A 10,460-nucleotide genomic window follows, 5' to 3' on the forward strand; every position below is an offset into this window, starting at 1 on the left:
GAGGTACAAGGACTCCTTGAAGAAATCCCTTAGCACCTGTCACATCAACCATCACCAGTGGTCTGACCTAGCCTCAGATCGCAAAGCATGGAGGCACACCATCCACCAGGCTGTCTCTTCCTTTGAGAACGCACGCATAGCTGGTCTTGAGGACAAAAGGAGATTGAGGAAGAATCGCACTGCTACAGGACCAACCCTAAATCAGACTTTTCCCTGCAGCTGCTGTGGCCGGACCTGCCTGTCCCACATTGGTCTTGTCAGCCACCAGCGAGCCTGCAGCAAACGTGGGCTATTGCACCCTTCTTAAATCTTCGTTCGCGAAGCCAAGCCGAGAGAGAGATTAAGAACAAGATACAATAAAATCATTCAAACAAAGTATATGGGATGTAAATAACCACTTGATGTTGGCCTTTCTGGCAAGTATATGTTAACTTATTGTCAATTGAATGGCAGCAGTGTGGGTCACACAACCACCGCTTGAAATGCTAGTGTGCAGTCTGAGACAGTTCAGATTTCCCCTACATTATGATGGGGTGGGGGGCCCTTGGGAAAGCCATTCTCTTTTTCACCCTAGCCTGTTCTTGGTTCTGTAGTTTCAGTGGATTTTGTAAATACCAGCGTCTTCACGATAACTAGCATAGACACCTCAAAGATAGAAAAGGGGCAGTAAAATCTGGGAAACACCCGCTGCAGGCAAGGCAAGCGGTAACGAAGGCCGCCTGATCTATCTGGCACTGCTCGGCGGAGGCCAACAGAGATGAAGCGCCAAGACGCCTCTTTTCCCGCAAAGCTGCGAGATCCGGCTAGCCGCAGTCAGGAACGATCATCGCAGCTTGCCAAGCCACCCCACGGCCGGTCGCCGGCTCCAGTCAGCCAGGGAGGCGAGCAGCCCCACCAGGCGCTTTGTGGAGCCGGTGCTAGCGCGCTGGGAAGCCGGCGCAGCAACAGCCGTTGGCCCGAGTGCCATCGCCGCTCCACCCCGCGCCCAGGGGAGGTTCACACGCGGCAGCCGCCGCTCATGCACACCCCGCTCAGCGCCGCCGCCGCCGCCCGCCCCGCTTGGCCGCCAGCCGGGCACCGAGCAACTTTCCCACGGCCGCCCGGCCACGCGTGTGGCTCCGCAGGCTCCCAACTGGCCCCGAGCCCAGCCAATCGCGCGAGCCCTGCGAGACAGAGAGGCAGGAGGGGGAGAGCTTCGAACTCGGCCGTGTCGCCCATTTGAGACGCTTCAGCCAATGGGAAGCGGCGGGAAGGAAGGGCGTGTCATTGAGGAGTCTGATGGCTGGCGGCTATTGGTGAACCGGGGACGATTTTCAGCCAACCAGAGGTGTCTGGGTAGTAAAGGGCTCCACAGCGTTGTATGTGGCCGGGAGCGCTTGGCGCGCCTCCCTACCCCTCCCCCGGCTAAGAAGCGAAGCGTGGGAACGGGATGGGGGAAACGCAGCCAGAGGACGAGCGGCGGCGGCGCGAGCATTGAGCTGGCACCGGGGAATCGCCACCCACCCACTCACTCACTCACACAGGCAGGCAACAGACGGAGTCTTCCCTTGCTAGCAGCATGAAGCGTGCGCACCCGGAGTACAGCTCCTCCGACAGCGAGGAGCTGGATGAGCCCATCGAAGTAGAGAAGGAGAGCGCGGACGAGAATGGGTGAGGGCACCGGGGATGAGGGGCATATCGCCTGTGGCTGGGCTGGGGGCTCGCTTGAGCAGCGCGGGATTTTGTTCTGAGTGTGCTCCGAGTCAGGTGCGATGCGACGCCACTGCCTGACGCTCTGGGACCCCCCTAGTGGCAGTGAATCGAAGGCTGCAATCCTGGAGGTTCGTAGCTTGGAACAAGCCCCCTCTCTCAGGGACATTTACTTCTGAGTAAACCAGGTTTACTCAGCAACAGCCAAGCAAGATCCAATTGCTCTGAAGCTAGCTGGAGCCAGCTTCAAGCCGCAGTCGACGTAGCTTGGAACAAGCCCCCTCCCTCAGGGACATTTACTTCTGAGTAAACCAGGTTTACTCAGCAACAGTCAAGCAAGATCCAATTGCTCTGAAGCTAGCTGGAGCCTACAGCCCTGCTGGTTTCAGATTCAAAAAACAAGCCGCAGTCGACGTAATCAATACCTTTTATTAGGACCAGTCAAAATGACACAATACTGTCTCCAGAGAGTAAGTTCCATTAAGCTGCCGACTTCCGAGGCAACGTGTTAATGGCTAAGATCAAAGGTGGAGAGGTTAGGCAGGGTAGGTAGCCAGGGGTGACACACTCTTAGAAGGTAATTTGATACAACCTTACTTGGGAATAATTTGCATTGAACAAAATGGGAGTTATGTCTGAGTAAATTTGCATAGGATTGGATTCTTAGAAATCTTCCTTCTCTCCTATAATCTGAAGACTGTGAGCTGATTGTGGTTACTGGGTGATGAAATACAGGCATTTTGCATGTGCTCAGGGCATTTAGCCTGGTTTCTATTTCTGTTTCCAAAAGCTAAGAGTTGCACACAATTACTTGGGAGAAAGCCCATAGAAAACACAGTAGCAAAAATGCAAGAGGTTGGGCCTTGGCATGCAGAAAGAAAGTAAGAGTCTGAGTGTGCACTAAGTTTGGTACTAAGATACCTGGAAACAAGCAGGAATTGAAGTATCTGTTCTCAGTGTCTTTTCTTGCCTACATGTTTTATCAGTTCTTAGCCAAACTGTTCTCTACCCTTCATCCTCTTCCTGTCCAGATTTGCATTAACCCCTTCCTACTTTCTTGCTGATTTCAGAAACTTGAGTTCAGCTCCAGGGTCAATGTCCCCAACCACCACTTCCCAGATCCTGGCAAGGAAAAGACGCCGAGGAGTAAGTCTCCCTTTCCTGATTTTTCTCTGCTCAAAATGTCCTTCTTAGAATGCCCCTCTCAATATATTTCTCTTGTCCTTTCAGATTATTGAGAAGCGTCGTCGTGACCGGATCAACAATAGCCTGTCAGAACTGAGGAGGCTGGTGCCCAGTGCATTTGAAAAGCAGGTAACTTGTTGGCAGCTTGGAAAGACTAAAGCTCATGCAGCTTAACCAGAAATGGGCTTTTCTTGGGCTGCCGTCTTCTCTGGCTTTTGACCAGCAGCCTCATTTGCTGATAGTTGTCTCCTCTTCCTTAGGGATCTGCCAAATTGGAAAAGGCTGAAATTCTGCAGATGACTGTGGATCATCTGAAAATGTTGCATACTGCAGGAGGCAAAGGTAAAGATCCTTCCTTGCACAGGAAGCAGCAATCCATAATGTGTTAGGCCTGAATAGAAATTCCTGGTCCATTATACCAACTGATTGAGGTTTTGATGTGCTTCTTAGAGAGGAGAAAGGATAGCTACCATGGAGAGACAACCTGAAGCTGCTGAATTTTGAGCCTTGACTGCCATGCAGCCTGCACCTATTAACATTTACTCAAAAATATGTTCCACATACTTATTGGCATCTAGCCCCAGGTAAATGTGCTGAGGATTGCTTTCCTTAGGCTGCATATCCACAGCTGGCTACACAGCCTTATTAACTTTAAATATTGTCTCTTAATAGATCAGCTTTGGCATCAGGGTTGTGGGTTTCGGCTAATGTAACAACTGTGTTAAATTAATAATAATAATTGTATGCCATGGCAATAGGAGAGCAGACGCCGGTATGAACAGCAGTAATTTCTTAGGTTTAATATGCTGTTTACTGATGCATGCTTGTTGTAATCTATTTACTGATGCTCAGCAACTGCAAATCATAGGCTGCAATTCATAACCCATTAACTACAGAGTAGTCCTATTAAAGAATCAGTGATGCTGCCCAGAGTAGCTGGATTGTAGCCAAAAAATAATCTCTGTTGAGCTAATGCTGCTGTGCATCGAATGACTGGGTGGTAATTTCTCAAACTTACATTGGTTTGTTCATATGAAACCGTCTCATGGTTGGGGATGTGCATATCTCATGAAGGTGTATTTCACATCCCGATTGCAGAATTAGTGGGGCCAGGCAGTGATCAGAGGGGGGCTCCGACTTGATCCTATACTTCCGAATATCTGCTATAGTGACTGTCAGCACAGAGTTTACCAATAGGCTTAGACTGCAATTACTCTGCATAGAATTGACTGCAAGGGATTGAGCCACAAAACAGGAAGTTCCTGTTTGAATATAGTTTCTGCCATGAATTCAGTAGGCCTTCCTCAGCTTCTGCCCCCCCCCCCCCACTGTGCAATTTACAGATGATATTACTAATCAGCCTTTCGGGTAATATCATAAGGATGGTAATGACAACAATATATTTGAAGAACAGTGAACATTAGATACATGCAAAGAGTTATTACTCTGGCCCTGACTTAATGCCACAAGAGTAATGTATCTGAAGGGCATTTTCCCTAAATGTTCAAATTGCTTCACACAAATTTTTCACGGCTTTCCTAACCACCAGCCTGAAAAGCAGCCTAGTAGTAGTCTCCCTGTGTTACTGATGTGATGTGGAGGCTAAACAAGAACTTGCCAGCCAGTAAGATTTCATTGCTGGTCTGAAATGTAAATATGATTTTTTGGCATGGGCGGTCTTAGTATCTTCAAAGATGTAGAAATAAAAAGTGAGGCTGGTAAGAGACAAGATCCTTTTATAGAACAGTGGAGTTAAGATAGGAAGAGTAAGGAGGTGCTGTTATGTGCTATTAAGAATATTCTCCGTGTGGCTTGTCAAGTGTACTGGGTAAAAATTTCTCTGAAATAAATGAAAATGTTTCTGTAGGACTTTTGTGTACTTGTGCATCTTCCATTAATTTCCCTGGGACCAGTATAGAAGTTCATGGTCAGTTATACCAATCACTGTGTTTCAGGTGTGCTTCTTAGTGAGGGGAAATGATAGCTTCCTCTTAAGGAAATATGCTGGGGAAGCCTTATTGGGATAGATGACTTACAGTCTACAACTGGAAAGAGGTTTTGTCCTAAGACAACATTCTTTGTTCCTTTCTCCTAGGCTATTTTGATGCCCATGCTCTGGCTATGGACTATCGGAGTCTAGGCTTTCGAGAGTGCTTGGCTGAAGTAGCCCGCTACCTTAGCATTATTGAGGGTCTGGACTCTTCTGATCCTCTTCGTGTGCGCCTTGTGTCTCATCTGAATAATTATGCTTCTCAGCGGGAAGCAGCAAGTAGTTCGCACAACGGGCTTGGACACATTCCTTGGGGCAGTGCCTTTGGACATCACCATCACATCTCGCACCCCTTACTGCTGCCTCAGAATGCGCACAGTACTACTAATGGTGCAACGACATCCACAGAAGCCCATCACCAGAGCAGAATTGCTGCCCCTCATGCTGAATCATCTTCACTGAGAGTGCCCCCTAATGGCAGCATTGGACCAGTGCTTCCTGTTGTCACCTCAGCTTCTAAGCTCTCTCCTCCCTTGCTGTCTTCCATGGCCTCCTTGTCCGCGTTCCCCTTTTCTTTCAGTTCGTTCCACCTGTTGTCCCCTAATGCCCTCAGTTCGTCTGCACCAGCACAGTCAGCCAGCCTTGGCAAACCCTACAGACCATGGGGAACTGAAATTGGTGCCTTTTAAGAACTAGTGAAAGGCAGTGTAAATATCCAGCTGAGCTGGGGAGTTTCCAACTTCTGTTCTAAAACTCTTTATTAGGTTGAGATGAAAGGTACAGTTTCAGTTTTAACAAAGATTTTACAAAAAGAGTGTTCTCCCCCTTTAAGCTCTGTACTAGTGATCTCTTAAAATAGTTGTTGAAAGTTTATCCAAATTTTTAAATCACTCCAGAAGTTACTTTTGGAATAGAATTGTGCTGAATATTTCATTTATTTTTAAGTGGGTTTTTTTAATGATTCCATTTTTCTGAGAACACTGGATCTCTATTTTTTAAAAAACGTAGATTTGTTTTTAGCAACTTATAACTTTTTTAGCTTTTCAAAACCACTTTTTGCAGCTGTAACACACCTATTTGTTCTGTTAGTATATGTTCTGTAAGGAGAGAATCATTTATAAACTTATGTTCTGATTTTTATATTTCTGAGCAAAAGCGTTGACAAATCATGTGGACCAAAAAAAAATTGTGACTGCTGCATCAATTCAGTCTGCCTTATGGGTTTGTTCTGTCCCCCAAGAGGGCTATCCCATTTCTGTGTCAAATGGTGATTCTTCTCCCTTACCCCAGTTTTCACAAGAAAGTTTACAGACTAGGGTCCTGATCTTGAAAGCCCTTAAGTGCTTCTTTGAACTTTGTGTGCATCATCTCTGTGTTTTTAACGTTAGAGCTTTGGTGTGGATTATGTTAGATTTTAGGGTGGAAAGTTCATGTTGCCTGCCTTTTTTCTCCATCATACAAGCCAGTCCTTTTGTCTAGTTGTTCTATACATCTTCATGGGAACTTGCCCTAGGAAAGACTGTAAGGTTTTGACTCTTAAGACCTGTTTAATCAGTAAAGTAGGACATTAGCAGTACAGTTCTAAGCAAATTTATACCCTTCTAAGTCTGTTGACATCATAGAATCATAGAGTTGGAAGGGACCTCTAGGGTCATCTAGTCCAATCAGTGGGCTTAATCTAGGGATGCCTATCTTCCTGGCTACCAAGCTTGTTCTTTGCTGGTGCTTCAGGCACTGGTGGGAGGAAATGCGAGGAGGAGTGTGCACCACCATGCTTAGCTCACTTCCAGTAAAAACCAGAACTGCTATAGTAGATGCTCTAGCATTTAACAAATGCTCTATGGTAAACCATATTGATTTTGTAAATACTAAAGCATCTAAAGATGCCACTTCTGGTGCATGCTGATGCTGGTGCACCAGAATCCCCCCCCCCCAATTTCTCCTGGGGGTTGCCAACTGTGGACTGGCAACGCTAGCTTAGAAGGCTGTACTGAACTGTTAAGTTCCCTGCTTTATGGGTAAACTTGAGCCTTCACAGCATTCTTCAGATTGCAGTCTGATCATTCTGTTTTTAGAACCGTGTATTATGGGAAACTGCAAGGCCATGATGGTGTTGTAATTGAGAATCTGATCACTAATAGGATTTGATGGCAACAGAGAACAGTTTTCATCATTGCGGGAAAAAATGAAAAGATATGACCTAAGAGAAACTGGAGGGCTTCCAGCAGCTAACTGCAGCTGAAGTCCTAACTTAGCACAAGGGACTTTCAACAGTTCACCCCATTCATGTTTCTTGACCCAACACATCTTGTACCCTATAATGGCGTACACATTTTCTTTAGTGCTTTTCAGAAGCTAGCACAGACAGAAAGGACTATAAATATCCAGCTGAGTTGGGGAGTTTCCTGAAAGAAAGAAAAAATGGAAAGGAAGAAGCTAATTTAGCATTTAAAAGCAAAACAATGAGTCATTTCAACAATCTTATTGACCTAAAAAACTGTTTCTCTCTCTCCTGTAATACATGCATTGCAGAATTTGGAATTTTATAGTGCAGAATTCTGAGACACACTCACCTGCACTCACTGATAGATGGACAAACACCCATCTACAAACACAGATGAGACCTGTTATTTTAATGACTAGTTCCAGAGCTGTGTCAAGGTGCTGCAATCAATGCATCAAAGAGGGTTGTTGTGTTTTAAGGCTAACTAATTCAACATGTCAGGTGTGGGCTCAATGCATCCTGGAAATGGTCAGCTCAGTACAGAAGCTCTCTCCTGGTAGGTTACTCTACACTTTTCACCTTGCTATATCAGCTCATGCTCTGTTGGAAATGGGCCACTCTAATTTTGATTAGATTGCTTGCTCTTTTGATGGGATCTTGTTTTCATTTGTGTTCTGGACATAACTCTTTAGGGCTGCAGGGCCTTTCTGCCTACCTTTGTAATACACTACCCTTGTACCCTTTTCCCCATGTTATATCCATGTATATATTTCTGCAAAGTAACTGATGATTGTACTTCATGCATTCAAAGAAGTGGCCTCTGACATAGAAAAGCTTATGCCACAATACATTTATTAGTCTTAGAATGCCACCTGGTTTATTTTGATGCACATACTTATAATGCAGATAGTACTTAACTGATCTTTTCCCCTCACTTCCATTCAGAGTAATGTGAAGAGAATTCCTAAATCTGAAAAGGTCTATTGTGTATACATTTGGGGTTGGTTTCTTGAGAATCAGTTTTTAATAGGTTTGTTCCATAATGGCTACATTGAAGGGGCTTCCACCAAATTGGAGTTCTGTATTTGTGTTGTGCCTAAATAAATGAATGTGAACAACAGCTGTTGAATGATAGCTCTCTATAGCTAGGCAGGAGGGAAAGTAGTTTTCAAAAGGTTATACTTTAGACTATCAGGGTTTTTTGTTATTGTTGCCCTGAATGTAATGCTTTTCAGTAAATGCATCTTGCTACAATTTACTGTGTTTTTTTCCAGTACTGTTCTCTGAAGCATGTCTTGTAAAGTTGTATTTTTAAAGGAACTTTAAGAATCCGTTTAACATTTATTTGAATTATCTTGCTTTAAAACAGCCTTATCAGAGCAGAAATCATACTAATAAATCGTAGGTGCTAATGTATAAATCTTTTCCAGAGACAATCACCAAGCTGCTCATTTGAAATTTAGAAGTTGCTGAAAACAAATCCAAGATGCACAGTTGTGGTGTTACAGCTTTATTACATTAAAAAAGCAGTCTTGTTTGCTAAATTTCTTTCTGTTATTAAAGAAGGCTCCTTTGCTTTTAAAAGGATCTTGATACCCTTATGCCTGAGGTTTCATATAAGAGAATCAAGGATAATTCTATACATTGTCTAAGGTATAGTTCTTCCAACTGTTGTTGGTTTTGCTGCTGCTGTTTTTTGTAATCTGCCCAGTAAAATGAATTTCTAACCTAGTTAGAGTTCTATTCCATTACAAAAATATTATAGGAAGGATGAATTTGATGTACATCTAGCTTGAACATATAATGCTGCCTTTTGCCATGTCAGCATTGACAGTTCATACTGTCTGCTGATGGTGGCTGTCCAGATTTCAGACAGAGATAACGTATTTCACTACACCTGTTCAGTTGAGAACTTTTTACTGGAGATATTGGGGATTGAACCTGGGACCTTCTACTATGCTTGACCACTGAGCTTGACCACTGAGCCACAGTTACTTGCTAAGCTGCTTCAAGCCTGCTTGTCCCTCCAGCCTTGCAATGTATCTTGTTGACTCACCTGCCATGATTTATGTGGGAGAGCTATAGAAGGCAAGGTTTCTGCATCTGATGAGGAAAACTTATGCATGTGACCAAGCACAGGTGAGAGCACATTATCATCCCTACTCTGTGGTGTTTATTGTGACAATTCACCACTGTTCTATGCAATGCTGTCCAACAGACCTTTTCTGGGTTGTGAGGGAGCTCTTATCTCAGACCCAGAAAACACGCAGGGCTTCTGTGATGCTTTTGTGACAAATTTTGCAGATAAAATCACATCTGCCATGAATCTAGAGTTGTTGAAGTTCAATCTCAGGATGCTATTAGAGTACAGTCTAGTCTTAGTTATATGAATGGCCTAATGAAAGAGGACAAGTTGCTCAGAAGTGTTCAGCCCACCACATCTAGACTCCTCTCTTGCCCTTCATTGCTGTTGATACCAAGTCAGGCTATGTTGGTTGAATAGTGATAATAAGCATTTCCTTGCAGGAGGATCAAGTTCTGATCACCTAGAAAGAAGTAGTTGTATGGTCCCTTCTGAAGAAGGCATCCCTGGACCTCCCTAACCCAACTGCTGCCCAGTGGCCAACATTCCATCTTTTGGGCATGAGAGTGATGGCCATGTAGCTTCATGCAGTGTTGGAGATGGATAATTTAGACCCATTTCAGTTTGAGTTTGGGGCAGAAATGGCCTTAGTCAACCTGACCAGGAGAGTGATGGGAGGAGTGCATCCCTGTTAATTCTCCTGGATCTCTCTGTGGCGTTCAGTATCATTGGCTATGGTATTTTTCTGGAGACATTGGTTGAGTTGGGAGTGGGAGAGCTGCTTTGCTTCAGTAGTTCTGCTCCTACATTACTGGCGCTGGGGCAGCTGCTTGGCCCCATGGTATTTATGCTGTGGCATCCCGCAGTGTTCAATCTCGCCCGTGCTGTTTAACACCTACATGTTAACATCTCCACAACACCACTGGGAGAGATCATTGGGGGATTTGGAGTAAGGTGCCGCCAATGCAGATGACATCAACTCTGCTGCTCCTTACAGTTGAGTCAGGTGACTCTGTGGAAGTCTTGAACAGGTATCTAGAGATTTATTATTTATTTCATTTATTTTTCGCATTTATATCCCACCCTCCCTGCCGCAGCAGGCTCAGGGCGGCTATGAGTCAGTAAACTGAAGCTCAGTCCAGATGAGACAAAAGTGCTGCTGGTCAATGACAAAGTTGTTTGAGGCTGCTTAAGCAATCAGCCTCAACCAATCCCAGAGGAGGTTCCACTCCCCTGAAGGAACAGGTTTATAACTTGGGGGTACTGCTAGTATCTGGCCTACAGATGGA

The 10,460-nt window shown here is 44.9% G+C and overlaps 1 protein-coding gene across 1 annotated transcript; it reads left to right on the forward strand.

The window, feature by feature from the left end:
- Positions 1 to 1,319: 1,319 nt before the first annotated feature.
- Positions 1,320 to 8,342, forward strand: HEY1 (hes related family bHLH transcription factor with YRPW motif 1). The gene is made up of 5 exons (XM_060243603.1): positions 1,320 to 1,650; positions 2,760 to 2,835; positions 2,920 to 3,003; positions 3,135 to 3,216; positions 4,970 to 8,342. The coding sequence occupies exons 1-5, from the start codon at positions 1,559 to 1,561 to the stop codon at positions 5,551 to 5,553; spliced, it is 918 nt and encodes a 305-aa protein (XP_060099586.1). The 5' UTR covers positions 1,320 to 1,558; the 3' UTR covers positions 5,554 to 8,342.
- The last annotated feature ends 2,118 nt before the right edge of the window (positions 8,343 to 10,460 follow it).

This window comes from Heteronotia binoei, chromosome 7 (genome assembly GCF_032191835.1).
Source record: "Heteronotia binoei isolate CCM8104 ecotype False Entrance Well chromosome 7, APGP_CSIRO_Hbin_v1, whole genome shotgun sequence".
In the NCBI taxonomy this organism is placed as follows: domain Eukaryota; kingdom Metazoa; phylum Chordata; class Lepidosauria; order Squamata; family Gekkonidae; genus Heteronotia; species Heteronotia binoei.

Excerpts from the sequence above, each read along its gene's own strand:
- HEY1 (XM_060243603.1), top strand. The coding sequence starts at position 1,559 with ATGAAGCGTGCGCACCCGGAGTACAGCTCCTCCGACAGCGAGGAGCTG. Across the intron at positions 1,651-2,759 it reads GAGAGCGCGGACGAGAATGG|AAACTTGAGTTCAGCTCCAG; the intron begins GTGAGGGCACCG and ends TGCTGATTTCAG. Across the intron at positions 3,217-4,969 it reads GCATACTGCAGGAGGCAAAG|GCTATTTTGATGCCCATGCT; the intron begins GTAAAGATCCTT and ends CCTTTCTCCTAG.